This window comes from Miniopterus schreibersii, assembly GCF_964146895.1.
Source record: "Miniopterus schreibersii genome assembly, chromosome: 8".
In the NCBI taxonomy this organism is placed as follows: domain Eukaryota; kingdom Metazoa; phylum Chordata; class Mammalia; order Chiroptera; family Miniopteridae; genus Miniopterus; species Miniopterus schreibersii.
The window spans coordinates 80,544,343-80,569,440 of record NC_138109.1 but is presented as its reverse complement, the minus strand read 5'-3'; the positions used below and the strand labels follow the sequence as shown (position 1 = coordinate 80,569,440).

At 48.4% G+C, this 25,098-nt stretch overlaps 1 protein-coding gene across 3 annotated transcripts in view; it reads right to left on the bottom strand.

The window, feature by feature from the left end:
* Positions 1–20,101, bottom strand: part of DUSP22 (dual specificity phosphatase 22) — a 54,903-nt gene extending 34,802 nt beyond the window's left edge. For 2 of the 3 annotated variants that reach the window (XM_081145644.1, XM_081145643.1), the window contains exons 1-3: positions 19,797–20,101; positions 10,286–10,319; positions 2,559–2,641 (exon numbers count right to left, since the gene is read on the bottom strand). In XM_081145644.1, coding sequence (XP_081001770.1) covers positions 2,559–2,641; positions 10,286–10,319; positions 19,797–19,817 — 138 coding nt within the window. In that variant the 5' untranslated portion in view covers positions 19,818–20,101. The remainder of the gene's footprint in view (positions 1–2,558; positions 2,642–10,285; positions 10,320–19,796) is intronic. The other variant, XM_081145645.1, reaches the window with a different exon arrangement.
* Positions 20,102–25,098: the final 4,997 nt, after the last annotated feature.

Sequence of the window (25,098 nt, the reverse complement as noted above, 5' to 3'; positions counted from 1 at the left end):
TTGGGACCCAGTGCTTTTTAAAAATTTTTAAAAATATTATCTTTATTGATTTCAGAGAGAGGAAAGGAGAGGGAGAGAGATAGAAACATCAATGATGAGAGTCACTGAATGAGCCCACAACCTGGGCATGTGCCCTGACCGGGAATCGAACCCCGATCACCTGGATCCTAGGTCGACGCTCAACCGCAGAGCCACGCCCGGCCGGGCGGTACCCAGTGCTTTTAAACCCAATCAGATGTTTGTTGGAAACAAACCAAAGAAGTACCCACAGTGCACTGCCCAATCCACAGACAGCTACAGGAGCCCAGGACTCACATAAACTCCCTCCCTCTTCCAGCCCCACCCCAGACCAGGGCAACAAAGAGTAAGTCAGGGGTCATAAGATAAATACACGTGGTTTTAAAGCTCTTAGAAAACGGAGCAGGTCCAGCTCTCTGCTCCCCCATTTCTTCCGCCTCCACTCTTTACTAGGGCCCCTCACTTCAGCCCTGAACACAGTCTACCCTCTCACCTTCATCCCTGCCTCACTTCACTCTGGGCCAGCAGGACACGGGGCCGATGTAGAATGAAATCCACCTGTTAATTCCCTGACCTATCAGGCTGGTGAGAGCCTGGCCTCTGAAACTGGAGCTGCCATGTAAGACAGAGGCTGCCATAGACCTGAGGCAGGGGCTAAACAAAGGTCTGAGCCGCCTGGTCCCCGCCTGGTGAATCTCCTCCATTCCAACAACTCGGTGTGAGTGTGTCAGTTCAAGTAACTTTTGGTGCCTCAGTTTCCCCTAATTGTCACACCAGAGAGGCTATTTTTACATTTTTTATAAGAATGTATTCATGAATTACTTGTGAAGTTAAAAATGAACACAACCAAAGGGCAACACTATACTGTGTTATGCTATAAAACTGGTCTAAGGCTTAATAAATATGCAATCACAGGAAAGTACGTTTATCACGCTGAGGGAGTAATAGCTACAAAGACTACAAGAGGATGTCACCAAGTACGAGGTCCTGTGAAGAAAGGGACAGTTTCTCTTTCTTTTTCCAAGGTGTAATCTGTTCTTGTAGACTGAGATATACAGGGAATAAGAAATGCGCATTGTATGCCGACGGGAACACGGCTGTCCCCAGCTGTGAGGGCTTTAGGCAAACAGTGGTCCCCGCACGGGGCTACAATCCCCCGTTTCACTTCCCAGCCCTCGTTTCCCATGTGTACAGTGAGGGGCGGGCAGATCGGGGCAGGAGCTCCTTTATTTCTCATACTTGAAGATCTTGTATCTAGCAGGGTTACAACGGGACAGATTAAGGGCCATGTTCCATGGAGTACAGAGTCAGAAGGTGGGCTTGGAGGGCGGGGGTGGGAAGGACATCTATGTCATTCATGAAAATAAAGGAAACCTCAAGCCTCATGTTATGATTTAAAAGGAAATCAATCATGACCAGTTTATGTTTAACTGTTTATGTTTAACTTATTGTGGCCATAGCTTGGCTATGTTTTACATACAAACTATCTTCTACAGATGAAAAGACGGAGTGGCTATCTTCAAAGAAATCTTCACGCTCCAAAAAATGATGTGCTTTTTGTTGTGTGGTTTTCAATGAAATCTTGCTGCAACACAGATTATAGCACCTTAACAAAAACCTGTGAGCTAGAACAACAGAGGGAAGCACCAGTTTACAGATCTCAAGAAATCAGCTGAGCTCTGTTTACCGCCCATGGTTCTCTGGTTCTATAATATTTAATAAAATCACTTACTATTCCACATCCTCATTTGTTTTATACTAACTAAAATCTGGCAGCTCTAATGGCTAAGGAAAATAGATTTACAATAAGAAATATTATCTATTCTTGTATAATATGAATTTAAGTGGAAACAGCTTGAAGTAGGATTATTTCTTTCAGAACAAATCACTCCACTCTCCAACACACCACTCTACAATAGAAAAACACAATATGTATTACAACCATACATTCACTATTTCTGAAAAAGAGGTAACTTGGGCTCTGCCAGGTCTAATGAACAGAAATGGATTTGGCTCCTGGACAACTCCAACAGTCCATTAGGGTAACGCTGAAGGCAGTTTGGGAATTAGTGGACAGGAACACACACTTGTTTACCCGAAAAACGAAAACACAGCAGCTTCTACACTGACAGTCGCTGGACCAGAGGAGCCTTGGAAAACGTCCAGTGACAACTTGTCTCCCATTGTTTTTTATTCCTAAATGGAAATGGTATATAACAGCTTACATGGAAGAAAGAAAATCAGGAAATGAGTAGCCGGATTCTTTTGGATTCTAAAACCAGAGATAATTTTGAAAGGAATGAAATGGGTTTGAAATGTCCCTAATACCCAGAGGGCAATAACCAGTGCCAGCTTATTCTTTGGCACAGAGGCAAGAAAGCCAAACCGGCAACGCAGCAGGAGAGTCAGAACACCGCACCCTCCACATTCCACAGGCAGGCGTGAAGCTAAGTCGGCCCAGCCCAGCAATGGGCAGCAATCACCGGAGCGTGGGGGCGGCATGTGGCTGGGGCCCTGCACCCTGGCACACGCCCTCTTACCTCTAACATGGGTCTGGCACTGTCATGGACGGATAGGATATGGGTCACCTTGTTCCTGCTCAACTGCTCTGCATCTCTGGCATCTGTCAGAGAAAGAGGACAGACGTGTCAATACTCCGCAAGCGACTCCTCCTGAAGTCGAGCCAGAAACCCCACAGAATGACCTACATGTTTCTTCCTTGAAACTTCATAACTGACCATGCCCAGGATAGTCTAGCTCTAGGGAATTCAGGGCTATCTCTTCCATGTGTTTCGCAGTTAATGTAGCTCCTTTCTGACAGGTACATCTTTTGATGCACAGCCGTGGTCTAAAACTTGAAAGGTACTTAGATTTATAAACAATGTAATGATTACTGCTGTTTAAAGGAAGTGAACCTATGAATCATTTTGTAGTTGGCATTTGTTAAATTGTAGACACAACAAAACACACAACACTAAAGTCATTTAAAATATATTAAAAATTGCTTCTTAATGATTAATAATTCAAGTTAAAATCAAGCATAAAAGACCCACTTACTGTGTAAGAAATAGGAACCTGCCAGAAATGACTCTACCCTGATGTCAAAAGCAGGGATGGGTCTGGAAATGCAAGCAAGACTATGGTTTACACAAATTCACTTTGGGCAAAAGTAAAAATGGAGCATTTTCTAAAAATGCCAAACAGAACTGCCCATAAGTTATGAGTCAGCTATTAAATTATCTGCATATGAAACTAAGGAGACACCCAGTTACATTCCTTTCCCACATGCCCACGTGCAGAGGGAAGGCTGAATAAATCTCCCCACAGTGGAACCCATCTCTGATCTACAAAACAGGGTCCAGTGAGAAACACGGCGTCACGTGGCCTGTCCCGGCCTGGGCTGAGCTTTTTAAAATGATAGAGGGTAAAACAGACCAAAGGTCAACTGCTTAATTTTCATGTTTCTGGAGAACATTTAATGACATGGGAAAATGCTCAGGATATAATGTTACGCAGATGGTAAAACAGGTACAAAACAATAGATACAATTTGTAAAAATACATAAAGAGACACACACGGGGATAAAACTGCTCTAAGGAATTAGCCCCAGACGTGATCATCTTTAAGAGAGGAAATTACAAGTGTTTTCAATTTTTTTATTTTTTATACATTTTTGTGTATATTCAACATAAGTGGTTCTAAAAGTTTAACATGCTTATTAACTATCTGGGGGACTTGTTAAAAAGGCAGAATCCTGGCTGCAACTTAGGTCAAGGCCTATGACAAGGCCGAGGAATGTGCATTTATTTTATTTTCTTTTTAATCCTCACCCAAGGATATTTTTATCAGTGCTTTTCAGAGAGTGGAAGGGACAGAGAGAGGGAGGGGGGAAGGGGAGGGAGAAGGAGAGGGAGAGGGAGAGAGGGGGAGGGGAGGGGGAGGGAGAGAGGGGGAGGGGGAGGGAAGGAGAGGGATGAGGGGAGGGGGAGGGAGGGAGGGGAGGGGGAGGGGGGAGGGGGGAGGGAGAGAGGGGGAAGGGGAGGGGGAGGGGAGGGGGTGAGGGAGAGAGGGGGAAGGGGAGGGGGAGGGGAGGGGGGAAGAGGGGGAGGGGGAGGGGGAGGGAGAGAGGGGGAAGGGGAGGGGGAGGGAGGGGAGGAAAGGAGAGAGGAGGAGGGAGAGGAAGAGAGGGGGGAAGGGGAGGGGGTAGAGTGGAGGAGAGAGGGGAAGGGAGAGGGGGAAGGGGGGAGGGAGAGAGGGGGAAAGGGGAGAGGGAGAGAGGGGGGAAGGGGAGAGTGGAGAGGGGAGAGGGAAGAATACCCATGTGAGAAAGACATATTGACTGGCTGCCTCCTGCATGGGCCCCAACCAGGACCAGGGATCTGGATCGAGCCTGCAACTGAGGTACACGCCCTTGGCCAGAAATCAAACCCCCCCTTTGGTGGAGGGTTGACGCTCTGACCACTGAACCACAAGGCCCAGGGCAGCATCAGTGAGCTCTGAATTAGGCAGGAACTGGAATCATTTAGGATCCCACAGGCAGCCAGCCTCCACACTGTCACCAAAATGTGATTTTCCAATTACTGCCAGTGTGTATGGGAATTCACAAGTGAAACAAGAGCAGCTAGCGCTTCCAGGGTTCAGGATGAGACAGAGGGGGGGCAGGAGGCGGGAGAGACAGAGCAGCAGTGAGCTCTCCAAAGCTGGCTTGGGACACTGGAGGGCAGGAGCTTCCAGATTCCGATCCTGCCCAGGATTTAGATTCAACGGTCAATATCTGTTTAAATATATTTTATTCTTTTCTCAAAAACAGCTTTACTAGGATAATTCATATGCCATAAAATTCACCCTTTAACAGTGTACAATTCAAGGGTTTTAGCATATTCAGAGTTGTTTAACCATCACCACAATCTACCTTTAGAATATTTTCATCACCCCATAAATATGCTTTTGTAACAATGATTAAGATAAACAACACAAAGAGTGGTTTGGGAATAAGATGGCATTTGTGCACACAGAAGACCACTCTATACCACAAATGAGACACTGACTGCTAGACTCCACAGAAAATGGCAGCCCCTGGTGGACCACGCTCCTGTGTCCTTATAGCACCATCCACACTGATGCGGCACTTTGGGCTACTCTTTCCATAAGCACAGGCTCCTCCCACAGATTTGAGAGTGCATAAAATGCTTCATCACAGCTACTGATGACACTGGGCTCTGCAGGACTCTGCACTGTTGATGGTTTTGGGTGGCTGCCTACAACCACGGGCACCGTGGGAATGAGCTATGAATGCAGCTGTGAGATTCTGGCCATGGTTTACCAGCTTGCTGACGTGCACACGCGTGAGCCTGGAGATGTCACACTGCTCTATGAGCACAGAACCATAGCACAGGACTCAGTCCTGTGCTGCTCAACCCGGGCTCCGTCAAGCAGAAGCTGGGCATCGCCTGGAAGCACACTGGAAATGCAGGCCCACTACACACCTGCAGTGAGAACCTGCACTGGAGTAAGAGCCCTGGAAGGCTGTGCGCAAGGTACATGGGACCCCGCCCACCAGAACGTTAGCGCTGTTTCTAGGCTAGAAAACAATTCACAGCCACTTGTATCACAAATGCAACAAGTCGATATTAATGTCATCAATGGGAAGACTACAGGTTAGAATTCAAATGGAAAAAACTCTACAGGAAAATTTGCTGACCATGGTTATCGCGGGATATGAGGTTTTGGGAATTTTTCGCTCTAACATATTTACATCATGTTTGGATTTTTATTTTATTTTTTATTTTCATTTTATTGACCTGAGAGATGGGAAGGGGGAGAGAGGGAGAGAGAAAGAAAAAGAAAGAAAGAAAGAAAGAAAGAAAGAAAGAAAGAAAGAAAGAAAGAAAGAAAGAAAGAAAGGAAAGAAAGAAAGATCGATTTGTTGTTCCACTTATTTATGTAGTCATTAATTGCTTCTTGTATGTGCCCTGATGTGGGATCGAACCCTCAACCTTATCCAGAGGACACTCTAACCAACTGAGCTACCGGGCCAGGGCTCAGGTTTGGATTCTTGAAATTTTAAGTTTATTTTAGTTGATGAGTTCACACTTCTAACAAGGGAAAATTCAATAGAAACTGCATTAATAAGTAAAACGAGCAGATAACCCCTTACTGGTAAAAACAGCTAACCATGTTCTGTTCCTCTCTGCCAGCATCTCCCTTGGCCCCTGGACCCTTGTCGCCTGTCCCCTTTTACTCTCCAATCTCCAACACCCTCCCCTCACCCCTGACATCAAAATGACTTTGAGTTACAAATTACTATGCCTTGTAATCACTTCTAGTTATAAACTAGCTGTTATTGGGTCCAATCTTTAAGTGGATACATCTTCAACTGGTGGTGGGGGCCAGAATGGGACAGTTCCCACCTCTTCCCTTCTCTATCAAATCCTGGCTCTGACATTTATTTGTCTTGAGCTTGGGCAAAAGTTTCTGTGCTTCACTTTTCTCACCTATGACATGGGAAAATGGCGAGAGTACCACCTCAAAGGGTTGCTGGAATTACTAAATGATACACAAAGCTGAGAGCAGTGCCTGGCTGGCATGTGGTAAGTGGTATTGTTGCCATCATCATCATCATCATCACGACCAGATTCAGTCCCAAGGCTGTGGTATGGGTCTCAGTCTCCATCACAGCTGAATGTTTCCACACGCATGCTTACTTCCAAGACATCTGATTCTCAGCTCTCACTGCACACCCAGCTCTCCCAGGCTACGCTGGTAGCGCCCACCACAGATAACACTGACAGCAGGTAATGTTCAGAAGCTCACCATCTCAGCCTCATCTGACAACCAGGAACCATAGCCATTCTCACTGAACAAAAGCTCTGGGACCTCCAATGTGTCCCCGCATACATCACCTGCACACACAGCCTGAGCCGTTTCCTACTTTTCTAGATTTCTAGACGGCTTCCTGTGTCTGCTCACAGCCACTTTTGAACTTGCCAAGCTGTGAAGAAGCAGCTAACCCCACCCTCTTGGCCTAGGGAGTAGTTGACCTTTGAGTTTCCACTCCCTGCCTTTGCTCCTTGTGTCTGGGCAGACCCAGCTGTCACTTACAGGCTTCTCAAATGAGAGGATCTCCTCAAAGATAGGAATCCAGAAGTCAGGTTTGTCTGTGGGTTTTCTCTAGGTGGAAAAATCCCCAGGTGTGGGAAGACTGTCTGTGATTCATTGCAAAGTTAAAGTGTAGAGGATTTCTGATGACGGGATAGAGGAGATCTAGGCCTGAGGCGCAGTGCAGTGAAAAATAAAGGTCTCTCAGAGAGTAAAAGAATTCCATTAATTTTTCTGTATACATTTCTATACTGGTGGTTGTGTTACAGTAGGCATGCATTATTTGTAATTTAAAAAGAGAAGAAATGACTAAATGAGACATCATTTAGCCAAAGCACAGATGGCAATTGGACTCACTGTCCAGGAGAAGCCATAGTCCTCTCACCTCGGGTTGTATACCTGCTGTCTAACGCTTATCTGCACCTACTGCACCCCTGGCACCCAGTAGGTGCTTTATGAGCCCACAGGAGGTGCAGGTCCAGTTTCACAGATGGGGAGGGTGAGCAGGGTCGGATCCTGGCTGAACTGCCGCATTCCAGGCATGAAGCGGGTGCTCTGGCTGCACCGTCTGGCACAGGCCTCACTGGCCCCAGGGTGGAGGTGCTCATCCCCTCACGCACAGGCTGCTTAAAGTGTAGAGGGCAAACATCTGGTTTGTGGGCTGTGCGGTGGATGAATTTCAAGACAAGGCCCCCCATAGCTTCTCTCCACTCTGCAGGACCTGCTCCCTGTGATTGAACCAATGAGGCCCAGGACCCGTGTCCATGTCAGACTCAGCACAGTGCCCTGCACACTGGGCACTTGCAACAAGTTTGTGGAACAGAGGAATTAATTCACAGGCAACTATATGGACACAACACCCTCTCCCAGCTTCTTATGTAGATAAGTCTGACATTTGATGATTGTTTAAGAAATGCTTGGTGGCCTGGCCAGGCGTGGCTCAGCGGTTGAGCATCGACCTAGGATCCAGGTGATCGGGGTTTGATTCCCGGTCAGGGCACATGCCCAGGTTGTGGGCTCGATCAATGACTCTCTCACCATTGATGTTTCTGTCTCTCTCTCTCCCTCTCCTTTCCTCTCTCTGAAATCAATACAGATATATTAAAAAAAAAAAAAAAGAAATGCTTGGTGAATTAATATGTGAATAAAACACAACCACATACTAATGTAAGAATAACTAGAGGCAAAGACAAAACATCACCACCTGAGCAAAGACAGGTATGGGTTGCTGCAGGACTCTAACGGGCGAAGCCTACGAAGCAAGCATCCTGGGGTTGTGAAGGATTCCTGTCACTGAACATTTAGAAAATAGGTACAGATTTTAGTACAAGAAGAGTTAAGTATTTCCTTAAGCTGTGCATAATGCCACTCTATAAGAAAGTAACCTATGTATAAGGATAGAACTCTCACAAATTGTTGGCAGAAGTATTTCATTTGGTTGGTATTTATTACAACTTTTAAGTTTAAAGTTGTAAAACTTCACCTAGTAATTCTACTTCTAAGAATTTATCCTAAACTCTGTTTCAAACATGCAGACATTTCCTTCTCCCCATGAAAGTGGTTAATATTACCTCACTAAATAAATTGCTAAAGATATTGCTCCTGAATGTGTTCCAGCTGCACGGGGCACCTACCGCACTGCACTCGGGGCTTTTTCAGAACTACAAAGCTCACTGACTTAGGAACCCCAGCACTATTTTTAACGCTTTTAGTAGCAATTAGCAAGCAGCCAGCTGTCAGCTACCTGTGCTTAATTCTCTTTGAGGGGACTAGCAGCGCTGGAGCCTTCTGGGGAAAGGGAAGCAAACATTATGAAGAGAAATCACACAGCTTGTTTCTACAATCAACTTGATTCTGAACTCACAAATTTAGGCAACAACCAGAAATTGACAGCAGTGTGTTCTGGCCAGCTCGAGGGCGGAGTTTCAGATGCCTATGAGGAAGGTTGGCTCTCACAGCCCGACGAGGCTGCTTGTTTCTGCAGGTTTCCTCCATGCTTTCCCTCCTATTGAGTACACCCTGTCTCCACGCTCAGGAGCCAGCCTTTTCATTAAACTCAGAGCGTCCACAGCATGGGCAGCCTGCCCTCCTTGGAAGTCAAAAGCCTGTTTGCCACCATGTACGTGGCTCCTTCGGTTTCTACTCACCTCTATGACCACAGAGCATTTTGAGACAGATAAGCTAAAAATAAAAAGTCAACAGCTGACAGCAAATCAATAAATACATACTGAATAAGCCTCAGAGAAATGCGTAAAAAGAAAAGTCAACACAAGATGAGAAGAATCTGCTAAAGATAAAACTGTCTCTTATTTTTCCCAGGTGATTAAAAAAAAAGGTTCTAAAAATTTATTAATAATAACTACAAAAAAAGTGATAAAAGATTATAAATAAATTGCATGGCTGCTACATGTATCTTTCAGCCATCTTCTTTAGATCACGTTCCCACGTGTGCAGGATTAAAATGAAGGTCAGAGATCGAACTGGAACCTGCAAGCTCCGTACCACTCAGTCAGCACTGGCCAAGGGGTCGAGCATGAGAACCAGGGTCCAGTCCAGCAAGGGCCTGGCACAAGTGGTGGTCACGTCCAGCCCAGACTTTGAATAAACTGAGTTTACAGCTTGGCTCAATCACGTGTGAGAAGGCTAACACTGACCTTTTAAAAAGTAAACTTACCTTTGGGTGGAAGCAACCCAAATGCCCATCAACAGATAAGTGGATAAATAAAATGTATCATATACACATACAATGGAATATGACTCAGCCTTAAAAAGGAAGGAAATTCAGACATATGCTACAGCATGGATGCACCTTGAGGGCACTGTGCTGAGTGAAACCAGCCAGACACAAAAGGACAAACACTGCATGATTCTGCTTATATGAGGCTCCTAAAGGAGTCAGTCATAGACATGGAGAGTAGAATGGTGGTTTCCAGGGGCTGGAGTGGCAGTGTTTAATGGGCACTGTCATGTAGTAAATGGGTGTTGAAAGTACTAACTTCCAGTTGGGGAAATGAAAAGGTTCTGTGGGTGGATGGTGGTGATGCTTACACAGCAATGCGAATGTAGTTAATGCCCTGAACTGTACACTTACAAATGGTTAAAATGGCATATTTCATATTATACATATTTTACCACAATAATACAAAAAGAAAAGAAAGAGAGAACTCACCTTTGAAGTTGCCAATATACAGGCCAGGCAGGATCTAGGGAAGACACAGACCAGAGGTGAGTGTTTCAGACCTGAAACTGACAGTGCTTTGCACATAGAGGCTGGGCCCTCACCAGAATAGCTGGAGCACAGCTCAGGCTTGTCTCCTGCCACATCCACTCCCAGCACCTCCCTAGATGGACAGCACGCACAAGCGGGCATCCTATCTCCGGGCACTGGCCTGCCCAAGTAACCTACAGATGATGGCATGCTGGTGCCCACTGACTCATGGAACTTTAAATACTCAGAAATCTAGGCATATACATTCTTTTTTACAGGCAAAAGGAAAGAAACCATTATTTGTACAGTTGATCCTGGAAAATATATGGAGTTTGTATGATGCTGTCTTTTAAATGCCGTCTTTTAAAGGTTAAAGACCAAGATCCCCCACAACTCCTCCTTTTCTCACTACACCCTGTACATGCCCTGCACCTCCCTACGCACCTGCACATTCCAGGCTTCTCTCACAGCTTCCCAAACCCGCCCGCTACTGTCTGAGGCCTTTGTGCAAACTGTTGCCGCTGTTAGGCAGCTCTGACTCCTGCCCAGAGGTCTGTCCTGCTTCAGTGCCTGTGCTACCCTTATAGTGATGCTGTAACGGGGGCACCACTAGGTGAAGGTCTGTGCCCACTGCTGGGCAGGAAAACTCTCTGGGCAGCAAACAGTCTGTCACTCACAGCTAAATACCCAGCTCTGACCCAGGGCTTGTGCCATGAGTATCACTGAATAAAGAATTGCTAAATGAATAAATGGACTGTCTAAGTGGGCAAGTTAATTAAGAACATACATTTTCTCCTAAAAGTCTACTTCCCCTAAGACAGTGGTTTTCAAACCAAACTATCCATCAGAATCACCAGAATCTGTTAAAAATTCAAATTTTTGGACAATCCCCCAGCCCCAGCTCCCATATAAAATGATTCAGTAGATCTGAGAACTGGGGATTGTATTTTTCACAAGCACCCCCCACCTTACAAAATATGAAACTAGAAACTAATTTGTCTTGCCAAATTAGAAACTCTGAAGTCCAATTAGGGACACAGCTTTGGAAGCTACCAACGTGATAGATTTCTCAGTGCACACAGCACACGAGCCTTGATGAAACTTCCCTGCAGACCCCCATGGCCCAGGCAACACCTTCATGTCAGCTCTGCCACCTGCAACCCTCTCTGCTCCACCGTCCCCATTCTTTGTGCACTCCTACCAAGAGATCTGAAAGCACCATGCAGTGAGGCTCTCAGGGCGTGCATTTCATCAGGTGTCTTTGTCTTGCTAAAAACTGCTGGCACTGGTACAAACCATTGCAGGGCCCTGACATACTCTACCCAAAACAGCCACATTTGGGTTCTGTTTTTGAGACCACAGACCCTGATGAAGGCCTTTCAATCCAGAAAAAATACACAAATGCAAATAAGCATCACAGACCACCAGGCAAGTCTGAGACTAGCAAAGTCCTACCCACTCTGAAAGCAGCAGCCCCATGGGCACTCCAAGGACCAGCTGGAGGTCACTGACAGGGGACTCCTCCCTCCTTTGGAGTCCACTTATGCCTCATTGAGCACTTCCTTCAACTCCTCAATAGCCTTCTTCGCCCCAATTTATTTGCTTCTTGTGGAACTTGAGTGCAGTTCCTGTGCTCAGCTTCTTCCGCCCGCCCCTCTGATTTACTGCCACAACTTCCTGGATATCTCCCTACCTCTGGAATTGACAGTTTCAAAGATTCCTCAACAAGGCCTCCAAGGTGCAAAGTTGATCATGTGATATTTCAGATTAAAATCTTAGGGCTCGAAGTAGTTATCAAGATGTCGCCTAAACTCGACACCTCAGCAGATGAGACCAAGGACTGAGGTTGCTATGTCTACAGCCTCTGCCCTATGCCTAGCACCTTCCCCAATCTTCCTCAAGGACACAGAGACACTGGCAGGCCCCCCACCCCAGCATCCAGGTTTTATGGGAAACTGCCCAATTTTCAAATACTGTCAACTACATTAAGAAAAACCACCTTAGCCCAGCCGGGCGTGGCCCAGCAGTTGAGCGTCGACCTGGGATCCAGGCGATTGGGGTTCGATTCCTGGTCAGGGCACATGCCTGGGTTGCAGGCTCGATCAATGACTCCCATCATTGATGTTTCTATCTCTCTCTCTCCCGCTCCTTTCCTCTCTATGAAATCAATAAAGATATATTTAAAAAAAGAAAAAAAGAAAGAAAACCCACCTTACATGCTGTGTCAGATAAGTAAAACGTGCAGGCTGGCTATGGCCCACGACAGTCTAATTTACTTGCTGCCTGCATATGTGTGAATATGTCTTCTCTAAACTCAAATGGTTTTCCTTGATTGTAGGTACTCAAGTAAATGTTTTTTCAATGAACAAATAAACAATGTGGGGTGAGAGGAGGGGAGCAGGGGAAGGAGAGATATGAAGACAACAGTGAATGAGGCCACGGGCATCAAACTTGCCCTTTTCCGCCCTGGCGGGCTTCCCTGTGCAGTCAGTGAGCCAGGCTGGGCTGGGCCGGGCTGGGGGAAAGCAGCACCCTGAGGGATGCCCGGGCAGAGAGCTGGCAAAGGCAGGGGTCTGAACTTACTAAAATCAAGGAGCCAACTTACTAAAAGTCATTTAAGATGCACATTCTGCATGCAGTTAAAATATTTTAAAGTAATATAAGGAGTGGACAGAGCTGTGTCAGTGAACTTTTAACTCCATTTTCCAGACCAGAAGAGTAAGCTAGAGTTTCAAGGGCTAGAAATAAAAAGCAAATTGCTCAATCTCAGTTTCTGTAGTTTCTGCCACATAAAATTACAAAACAAGATCAAGGAAGGCTAGAGGACTGACCATAGGCAGGGAGAAAAATCACATTTTTATTTTCAAAGAGAATAAAAAGCCCATGAATATTTAAATTTCTATACCAATCAGCTTTGTAATTCAAACTTAAAACTCAAAAAATTTTACTCCTACTTCCCCAATATTATTATTGCTAGCAATCTCTAAGTACAGAAAAGGAGAAAATGAAATGAAACAATTTTCTAGCAGAGAGCTGCTCACAGAGGAGCCCAGGAAGAGGAACACACTGCCCAGTGAGTTCACACCTGGTAGGAAGTAGGGACAGACAGGGAAAAAAGTCTGTAAATGCAACTTGGGATGCTTTATGACGCTAGAGGAACAAGTTCAGAACTGGTCCTAATCACCTTCAGGCCTTAGAAGCAACGGTCCCTTCCCTCTGCAAAGGGTGTTCTTCCCCCATCGCTCACACAGGTGGTTCCTTGTCACTTAGGTCTCCCATGAGATGACAGCTCCTAAGGAGGGCTTTCCTGACCACTGAAATCCCTAACACTCTCTATCACATCACCCTGCTTTATTTTCTGCGTCGCATTTGTCAGTACCTAAAATTATTTTATTTGCTTACTTTTTTGATTGACCTTGAAGCAGGGGACATATCTGTCTTGTGCCCTACTGTGTCCCAAAAGCCTGCCACCGAATCTGGCACACAAAGAGATAATCAATGAAGGAAGATGCTCTCTGGCAATGCTGGTCAAAAAATATTCTTGTTTTCTGTTAAAAGACTGTCTGGAGGTAGATGATGGAGGTAGATTCCTTCTGTAGTAATACTGAGACCATGCTACACATGTTCCATGGCTGATGGCTCATCTTAGTCAGTATTGTTCACATCCACACTTTACTAACACTTAGGTCACACAGAAATGCATAAAATGAGACCCTTAGCCACAATAAAAGATCTTAAGCACAAAAGAATACTGTTTCTAAGGCAGGATATATTCTGAGTTTACTTTTTAAACATTTCTCTTAGACTTCACAATGCCATGGAATCTAAGAATACCACCCAAACAGATGTAAGGGAGAAGATTCCTGATTAAGCAGCAGTACAAGGTAATGAGGGTGAGAAGACTTATAATTCTCCCTAGATCAGAAAGGACTTTCTGAATTTTGAAGCCAGTGGTGAGGGGGAGAACCCTGGGGGATTCCTGAGGGGTTAAATGTCATAGACTTTCTTTTTTTTTAAAATATATCTTTATTGATTTTAGAGAGAGGAAAGGAGAGGGGGAAAGAGAGAGAGAGAAACATCAATGATGAGAGAGTCATTGATCGGCTGGCTCCTGCACGCCCCCAACTGGGGATCGAGCCCACAACCCGGGCATGTGCCCTGACCAGGAATCGAACCCCGATCGCTTGGATCCTAGGTCGACGCTCAACCGCTGAACCACGCCCAGCCGGGCTCATAGACTTTCTCAATGCCACTCAGCTATGGACTTAATCAGTTTGTACTTATAAAAGGAAGAATCTGAGAATACTGTTGTGTGCAGTTATATGTCTTAAGCATTTGTTCCTTCAACATGAAATAAAACTACCATGTTGAAAAGAGAAAATGTCCAAGGGGTGGTGGAAAGAGGACAGAAAGACCACTATGATGGCATCACCTGTCCATCAGCCCCACATTCGCCTCCCACAGAGGGAGTGCCCTGTAACCTGCCTAGGACCAACCTGGGTGGCAGGATCTTCTTGTCCTTCACATTTATTTCCCACTACAGGGTCTAGTATAGTTTCTCAACAATAGCAGGTGTGCAACAACTTAATTTGATGAGTGGGTAAATGGACAAACAAATGAATTATGAAGTTAGCCAAGTCACGTGGGAATGGCAGCATCTAACAGCACAGAGATGTCTGACCTTCCCATAGCTCCTTCCCATACTAAACAGTGCTGTCAACCTCTTAGGCCCTCTTCTGCCTTCTCAGAATAATTCAGTTCCAGATCACACAGGCCTCAGGAGATTCTGGGTGAAAAACCCTAAGCCAGTGGTTCTCAATGGGGGATGATTTTGCCCTCCAGGGGACATCTAGCAGTAATACCTGGACATATTTTTGGTTGTCACATGGAGGGAGGGGGCTACTGGCATCTAATGGGTGGAAGCCTGGGATACTGCTAAACCTCCTACAATGCACAGAACAGTTCCCCATGACAAAAAGTTATGCAGCACAAACTCTCAACACTGCAGGGGCTGAGAAACCCGGGTCTACCCCTTGGGGGGGGGTTGCTCTTTTCCCCTTGAACTCTACTCCTTTTGCAAAGATATTCCCTTATCTTCCTACGGAGAAAAGAGCCATCCTACAGCAGGTATCAGCCATACCCCAAGGCAGATGCTATCACACTGTAACTACTGATGCGCCAAATCCAAGTGCAGATTTGCAATTTACAGTTTGCAACAATAACTTCTAATAAATTCTCATTTGCTTCTCTTAAGAATCTGAGCAGAAACTGGGGGAAGTAACATTAAACTCACTTTAGAGCAGGTAAGGAGACTAGATGAGCTACCCACCACCCCTATGAGTCGAGGGAGATAAAGAAATTGAAGCTCAGAAACATTAAGAGACTTGTTCAAGACCACAGCATGAAGCAGCAGAGTGGGAGACACTCCAAGTCAGGCTTTCTGATACCCAGTCCCTTTTTCTTTTACAATAGTGGCCTTATCATCAAAAAGTGACTTACTAATTGAAGTGCTTGACTCCCGCTACCGTAAGCAAGCTTCCCATGAAATACTGGGACAGCACCTTTTTCCATCAGGAAGGATGCTTTCAGAGTACATGGAAGCGAGGAGGAAGGAAGGGGCCAACAGATTGGGCAGCTGGGTGCTGGATGAATTGAGCCAACCCTGTAGTCAGTGGGGGAAAAGACACCAGAGCCAGAAGGTCCTCAGATCCTACCCTAGAATGGTAACACTTCAGCCCACTTTTAGGTCACTAGTTCAGGTTGATCAAGATAAAAACATGAACATGGAGAAGCACCTGGGGCCTATTTCTCTGACATAACACATGAGGGAATGGTAGTGCTACTTCAGACAAATAAGATGACAATGAGGAAAGTCGTTTTCTTTATAGGTCTTCCCCAAAAGATTTGGGGGTTTAGACACTTGAGAGAACTCTGAGTCAATTAGGAGTCTGTAAAGGCTCCACAGCAACATGACATTTGCATGCAATAGCCTGTTTAGTTTAACCCTAATCCTCACAGACATTTATTGGACTGATCCCTTTAGCAGCACAGAGAGCCACTTTGTGTTACCCCTGTGAAACCAATCATCTGCTTAGAGTCCAGGCTCTGCCACTCACCATGTGGGTAACTTTGGGCCAGTCACTTAATCTCTGTGTACTTCATCTGTAAAATAGGAATACAAATAACAGTACCTACTTTACAGGGTTGTGGTGAGGATCAGGGGAATTCTATGTGGTAAAATCTCAAGACACGGCCTGGCACACAATAAGTTCATTATTAGTGATTATAATTTTGGCCAGTTCAGAGAATCTATTTGGGAATTGAACAAAAGGCAATGAAATGATAGTTTTAGTTGCCTGCCTTTCTCTCCTCTGCTTTATCAATGTCAAACATGAAGAAAGAGAGGAGGTGGCTTTCCTATTTTGCAATTCATTTGGAATTCTGGGAGCTTTCTCAAATTATTTTTCAGAATTCTGGTGGCCTAGCTCAAAGGAAAGACTTCTAGTGACCTTCAAAATCAGTGGGAACTGGTTCCAAACCCAGTTCTGCTGTTTCCTAGTGCTAGGCAGGACCTTAGTCATACCACTTCATCTCTTCAAGTCTCCATCTCCCATCTGTATCAAAAGGATATGACAGGCTGACCTCCCAGGACTGCAGTGAGGCTTAGATTTTACAAACTGCAGGCACATGATATGAAGCTCAAGAAATGATAGATCACAACTGCTGTGTTCTTTCTGTATTTTCTCAGCATCTTCAACTGGCCAGAACACAGAAGCCTCTCTTCCTTATACTCTGTGTAACATGCTGTGTATACTGAACTGAGATGGGCATGACACTCTCCCACAGAGACTGGAACACATACATGCATAAGATCCTCCCTGAGGGCATGGAAAAGAAAGAAAAACTGCTACACTCAGAACAGTCACAATGGAATCTGCACTGTTTAGTTCATAAGTTTTCTTTGGTCAAGGATGACCAACTTTATTGAGACTGGAAAGAAATCTTGTCCCAGTAACTTTAGGACACACACACTATAAATGATGTTTCCAGTTCTAAGGGCATTGTACGTTCCTTATCAATGTCCTTAGAAAAGCATTTCTTTGGTTAGCACCTTATAATAATTCCACTGATCCTGGAAATCAACCATTTGTTTTTTACAGATAGGGAAAATACGAAGCCTAGTTCCAAGTCACACAGTAAGAAATAAACAAATTCTAGCTAAGGCTTTTAATTTCTGGCTTCTAGCAACCTACTTTCCACTAGCTAACCTTGTAACTTTGAGCAATTCATTCTGATCTAAGCTTAACCATCTCTACCCCAGCAGGATCCTTGGCCTGGCTTGAACGACACTTCAAGCTTTCTCTCATCACATCCTATCTGGAGCCTGTATTCCTCCCTAACCTCCCTCCTCCGCCACACACACACACACACACACACACACACACACACCCATGTTGTGTAATACAGTAGCCATTAGCCACAGTGGCTGAGTACCTACAATGTGGCTAATCCCAAATGAGATGTGATTTAAGTATAAAATATATACCAGACTTTAAGACTTAGTACAAAAAATTGTAAACCATTCTATGAGTAACTTTACATATTAAATACATGCTGAAATGATAATATTCTGAATGTATTTCAGTTAAATAAAATATATTACTAAAATTAACTTGACCTGTTTACTTTTTTAATGTGGCTACTAAAAAAAATTAAATATTTGGCTCACATATTTCTATTGGGCAATCACTGGTCTATAATGAAGGTTCTGTGAAGGACCTTGGTCTATGTCATTACCTTTATACTTTCACCCACCCCCTCAACTAGCACAGCACCTGACTACAATAGCAAGTCACAGTAAATATTTGTTGAATTAAGGACGTCTCTAAATCTGCCTGTACATGTTTCTCCCTCTCTGCCTTGGATGGTTAGGATGATAACATCATCAAGAAATTCATTACTTTCTTTGAAAGGTAAAATTATGGTATGAATATGGTTGCTTTTGCTGAAAAACCTGAAATTAATTTTGAACCCTTGGGCAATCATTTGTATTTTGAAATATGGGCTTTGAATTATAATATAAATGTAATAAATTAAATGCTGAAAGAGCTGGAGAGTCAACAATTTAAGTGGATAAAACTGTCAACAGAACCAAAGGAAAGCTGAGGTATGACCAAAATCACTGGGAAAGCAGGCAGGGCCCACAAACTTGTGAAAGCGGCTCTACTGTCCTGTGTTAATTTAAGAAGCAGCAGAAGACTCGTGGTGCTGATGGATTCCAGTACTAATGGGGACATAACAATGCAAGTGTTTATCCAATGGCAAGTAGTCTGTTCCCAAGCTTGATCACTGCCCTGCCACCCACTCCCTCCAACAAAACACCCCCCACACAACGAACAAAATCCCTCGGATATGCAGGCTCAAAACACACAACAGTTCTTTCATCAACTGGATCTGCAGGACACGAGAAGCAATGTGGGCAGGTGGAAAGAGTGAGGCAGGTACACGGCGCTACCTCTGCTGCGCTTTTCCTTCCCCACCTGTCGCCTAACACTCCCTGCCCCACCCTGACACTCAGGCTAAAGGAACCGAGTCAATGCTGGCCCCGGTGCTGAAACAAATAAAAAATTTAAGCCCCATTATGACACCCACGAACGTGAGCTGAGCGCACGCGGGGAAGCGGCGAGCGCAGCTCCCTGGGACAGAGGCAGGAGCCCAGGAGCAGTCTCTGACCCGGGCCGCTTCGGGGGCCTGTGGACTTGTCTTCGTCGTGCGCTTTAAGAAAGTTTTGCCAGATCACAAACGGTACCAAATCGCCAACCCTTCAACGTGCGGCTGGCACAGCACGCATCCCAGGCAGCTCCAGCTGCACGAGCTGGAGCAGGGACCGTGCGGGGCAGGGCCGGCGCCCGACGGGCGCACGGCCGGGAGGCGGGGGTCGGGGCGCGGGCTCCCCGGAGGCGCAGCCGCGCACGGGCTGCAGAGGCCGCGGGCCCGTCGGCTGACCCCCCGCCGCGGCCGTGCGGACACCGGGGCTCGCCCGTCAGGCTCCGTCCACGGCGGAGGCGAGCCTGCGCGCGGGGGGAAACCTGGGGCGAGGCGCTGACGGCCGAGGAGACGCGGTCCCCTCGTCTACTGATGACACCGCGTGACGCCCCGGAGCCGGCGGGCGCGAGGGGGGCGGGGAAGAAACCGCAGCCCGAGCTCGGCGCGTCGGCAGAGCGACGGCCGCCGCCGCGCAGGCGGGTCGCGCCCCGGGGGGCGGGGGCCGGGGGGCCGGGGGGCCGGGGGGCCGGGGGGCCGGGGGGCCGGGGCTGCCGCCGGAAGCGGCGGGCGGGGGCGCCCCGACTCAGCCCCCGGCGCCGCGCCGCCCCGGCCCCCGCCCGCCCGGGGAGGCGCGTGGGAGCGAGGCCCAGCGCGCGCCGGAGGGGAGGCCCGCGAGCGGGGGGAACGGCGCCGCCGAGACAGTTACCTTGTTCATCCCATTCCCCATGGCGGCCGAACGCGGCTCCGGCGCCCGCTCCTGCTCCCGGGCTCTGAGGGCGCAGGCTCCCCAGTGGCGGGCGGCGGAGGCCGCGGAGCAGGTGGGGCGGAGCGAGGAGGCGCTGGCGCTGGGGAGGAATTTCGGGCTCAGAGTATAAACAACCACCAGAGAATCTGGGCCGTCCGGCGGCGGGGCCGGCTCCCGGTCCCGCCTGGGCCCTGGGGCTTCCCGCTCGTCCGCCCCGACTCCCGAGCGGCTCGGCTCGCCCGTGCGCCCCGAGGCAGGCCCTCGCCCCCTCCCCGCCGGCTCCCTGGGACTCGGCGTCCGTCTCCGGCGGCCAGGGGGGAGGGGCGCGGACCCGGCTCCCGGCGGCCGGCGGCCTCGAACGCGCACGCGCGTCCCCGACCGCCGGGGGGCGGGGCCGGCCGCCAGGGGCGCGCACGCGCGTTCTCGAGCCCGGGCGGGGCCGGGCGCGGGGCTGCGGGAGCGCGCCCGGGTTCTCCAGCTGCGGGCGGGGGCGCGGGCGGGGGCGCGGGCGGGCTGGGCCGGGGTGCCCCGCCCCGCCCCCCGCTGGGGTAGGTCAGAGCCGCCCGGGCTTCCGCGAGCCTCCTCCCCGGGCGACGGGCGGGGCGGGGGCGGTTCCGAGCAGCCGCCGCCCCGCAGGGACCGGCTCGCGGGGTCTGGGGCTCCTCGCCGCGCCGCCCCGCCCCGCCCGGGGCTCCAAGGCGGCCGGCTGCGCCGGGTAGGGGATTCCTGTGGGCCGCCCCCGCCCACGGAGACCGAGAAGGCGCGCCCGCTGAGGAAAGGTGGGCTCGGTTACTCATCTCCGGAATGACCCCGCCTCCCTGCCCGGGGGCAGACGGCCCGTCCCGGACCTCGGGCCGGGCCGCCGCGTGTCCCCCTTAGACGCCGCGCGTCCCCGCTGGGGCTGGCGGTGCACGGGAGTGTGGCCGCAGCCGCGTCCGGAAAGCCCCGGGCCTTGCTGAGCGCCGCCGGGAGGCTGCGCCGCGATTCCGGCTGCGGGGACACCGCCCAGCCTGTAGCGAGGCTGTTCGGGGCATCTTGTCACCCCGCTGAGCTTGCACTTTTCCCCTGGGGGCGGGGTCCTCGGCACAGGGGCTTCTCGGTTCCATTTCTGCGCGCCGTGCCGGGCCCGGTAGCGCTGGGTAAGAAGTTGCCGAGGGGCACGGGCGCGCGCCCGGCCCGCCCCGGCTCGGCCCCGGCCCCGCTCGCGCGTCCCCGCCGCCGGGGGTCGCGCCCCGCCTCTCGCGCGGGCGGTGCCCTGGGCCCGGTGCGGGCGCCGGCGTCTCCGCCTCGGCGAGGCCCTTCCCGGCCCTGCGGCCTAAAGGACATTCTCCGGGCGCTGCCGTGCTAACCCTGCGGTATTCACAGCACTTAGAGGGTCACACATCCTATGTGTTGGCTGAGTTTTTATCAGTCTCCCTAGAAAGCAACCTCCAGAGTACCGGACCTTGCCTGGCTTACTCACTTCTGTAGCCAGTGGCTTGGCGCAAGATGGGGTTTGGTAAATAGTTGTTTAGTAAAGTAACGCATTTCAGGGGGCTGAGAAAACAGCCGTGAGAAACGCTGGCGTTTTGGAAAGAGCCTGCAGGCTCCGCCTTGGCCGTGTCCCTCCCTGTGTGCCACCTCCGTGAAGCAGCAGGTGCCAGCCCCACGTGCCGGCACCGGGCGCTCCCAGGCCCGGAGGCTCCCGCCTGCCGCCCGCGCTCCCTCCTGCGCCCCGCCGCCCGCAGCCCGCCTCCTCCCCTCTGCTCCTCACCGCCAGCATTTTTACTGGCTCCCTGCTTGGAGACAGCACAGCATGGTCAGCGGACTGCCCGGGGAATCCCAAGACGCACCTTTGTTCCTAAATCTCAGGGTGGTATTGGGCAAGATGATCGACTTGCCGTCCTCGGTGTAAGCGCTGGTCTGTGATCTCCGAAGGTCCTGTCCAGCAGTTGGCGAACGACTTCTGTCTCCCTCCATTCTGCTTGTGCTGCTGTTGCTTCCAGTAGCCAGTTGAACTTTCGAGAACACAACCAGTTCATAAGTTGGTACTTGCCTGTAAGTGGCAAATCCATACCCAGTTTCTCTTTTGTCATTCATTTGGAACATGTCCTGTCTCCTATTCAGTTCTTATAAACCTATTTCTCCGGTTCTGGTCATCTGCTTAAAGTCTCTCCTAGGCTCAGAGCCTGCCACGGCTAACTTCTAGCAGTCAGGATTGGAGCTCTGGTCCGCACCCAGAGTGGCTCTGTAAGATCCACATGCTCAGATTCTCTGTTTTAGATGTCACGTTCTCAATTTTTATTTTTGGTTAAGTGAGAAAAGAGGAGACCATTAACAGAAGAAGTCAGAAGAGTCAGATTTTTAAAATTTATTATTTTGCGTGTGGTGGGGGTTCCCCATAAAGGACTCTATCTCCCTGCATTCCTCTCCATCCTATCCTAGAGCTCACCCCACCTCCCTCCATCATAACAGTAATGATCAGTTTGTCAAGTCTTGCATTTCTATGACTAAAAAAGAAAAGCAAGAGTCTGATCCAATTTGGCAACACGTCTGGGGTTTCTCTCTTTCCATATGTCCACCTCAGAGCTGAACTTCTCCTGCTCACCCGATGGCCTGCCGCCTGCCAGCTCCTTCCTCCCTCCCCTCTTTTATAGCTCCTGAAGTTGGGAGAAGGGAAGGAAGGAAGCTCCTAGCCAAAGCTGGTGTGCTTCAAATCTATGGGAGTACCTATTTGCATCCTCATTAAAACTTGACATGATGAGCCTCGTGGAATTTCACTCCATGCACAACTCTTACTTCCGCTTTCCTCCCTGCCGTCTTTCCGTCAGCACACCAAACACCACAGACGTTGGCAACAACTCCTGAATAATTAAGCCTTCGTCTGTGTCTAGTGAGAAATGGTCTGTTAGTCATGTGGGCCAGCCGGTCGCTACACACGTGGTTAAGGGTAATTGGTTAGTGAGCAATTCTTTGAACTTTAAGGTGAGAGTGTGTGAAATCCCACAAGCAGAAGCTTAACCATTAGAGTCAGCCAAATCACCAGGGGTGTCACTGATGATTTCAGAGAACTGAGGTGAACTTCTGCCCGAGTAAGAAGTAGATATGTAATCTTCCTTGGCCTTTTGAACATACTGTACTCTAGAGGTTCTCAACCTTTAGCACTGCTGACATTTTGGGCTGGATGATTCTTTGTTGTGGGGCTGTCCTGTGCACTGTAGGCTATGTAGCTGTATTCCTGGCCTCTGCTACTTTTTAATAGTATCACTCCTCCCCTCCCTAACGACAATCAGAAGTGTGTTCAGCCCTTGGAGAGCCGAATGTACCTTCCACCACTGTTACTCGTACAATAGGGCACAGAAATGAAATCTCTCTCGTTCTCCCTGTCATCCCTTCCCCCTTTCTTTTTCTCGCTTGATAACCAGTTAAGTCTGCTCTAATAGATAATGTTAGTTCTTTGCAGAATTCTTGGGTCACACTGTCCAATAAAAGAACAAATTAAGAACAAGGAGTCAAAATGGAGAGCAGCCAAAGCGTGACTGAAAGTGAACGAAAGCTGGAGACTCATGAGTTGTGGGAAGGAGAAAAATGGTGGCGTCTAGAACTACCAGATCGGAAGCACAAAGCACCTTCTGTTTCTCCAGCACTGTCCAGAAAGAGGGTACCCAGTGGACTGTTGGGTCATGCACAGCAGCCTGACCATGAGGATGGGCCCCTCAGTGACCTCAACCTCCTAATGGCCACCAACTTCCAGCCCTCCAAGTAGTCTTCAGATTATGAACTTGTTTCCTCTTTACACTTGAGAGGTTTGGGGAGCTCAAATCTCAGAGCACAGAAATCTGGAGCTGTGGCATCAGAGAAGAGCAAGAAGAGTGGAGATCTAGGTGGGCCAGGGGTGCAGAGAGACAGGTTGGAGGATCAGGGAGGAGGTGAATGGAGAGATGCTGGCAGGCGTTTCATCAGGAATCAATAAAGTCATCAGCATGTAGAGTTTCTGGGAGGGTTGGCAGGGGTGAGGCCAGTCTGGGAGGAATGGAGTTATTAGGCAGATTATAGAGCAGAGGATCAGGCAAAGGGAAAATTACAGCCCTGGTTCCTAAAACTTGGGTGGAAGGTGACACCATTGTCAGCTTACAGGTTATAACACATATGCCTGTGTATTGTCAGTATAGCTAGTTTCCAAGTCGTAAGCTTCATTAGGGCAGGCAGGGCCAACTGTCACCGGTTTTAGCATCCAGCACCTAAACCAGTTCTTGCAGAAACTGTCAGATGTTTGTTCATGAAGGAAAGAAAACACAGCTGGGGTGTTGCTGCATTTGTCCAGGTATGAGGTTCAGAAATCATCCTTTTTATAGGCCAGGTACTCCATCAACACTGTGTCTACCTGTCTTTACTTTTCTAGAGCAACTCAATTGCCATGTGGGATGCTCTTTCATCTAGGAGTGGCCAAAGTTCTATTGTCCTTTGTTTTTTAAACTGATGCAGTATACCCTGGTGTGTGGGGGGAGAAGGAGAGGAGAGGAAGGGAGAGAGGGAGAGGGACAGTCAGTCTTTGCACACAGTGTTGTCATCTATTGCTGTGTTCTGCTCCTTGATCGCAGCCACAGCTGCAGTTGGCAGAGCCCAGTCCTCTTGGTAGCTCTGCCCCTGACATCATGTTCTTTGATCTTTGGTTAAGAAACCATTCCTGGTTTATGAATATCCATCTTGTAGGTTGGTTGGCTCTGGTTGTTTTCCTTGTCTGGAATGGTTTGATTTGACCTATGTAATTCCCCGTCTCTGCCAAAGAAGGTCTACCAGAGATAACAAACAGGTCCTTTACAGCTTTTAATGGTTTAAAAACAAAACAAAAAATGTTCATGGTTGGTGATCCAAGCTTTAAACAGCTGCTGAAATCTGAGCCACTGATGTATTTTTAGACTCAGTAGAATAATCATCTTTTTCACTTAGGTCTGATAGGACTGATATAAGATACAATTTGGGCCTTGCTTTCTTACCCTAGTTCGCCTGGGCACAAAGAGACACACCCAGGAGCCCTTGTCAGTTGTCTTCTATATAGTACCACGTTCATGGTCTCCAAATCTGCATAAAACCTTATTTAAGGTGACCGCGTGGCCTGCAAACTAGTGTGGAGTGGGATAGTCCCTAAGTATCCCTGGTCCAAGGGTCTCATCTGTCTGTATTTACACCTGCACAGCCAGCTGCTCTTTTAGAGGCACACTTCTGCTTCTTCAAATGCCTGCAGGGGCCAGGGGCAGCCCAGACGTGAAGACAGGGAAAATGG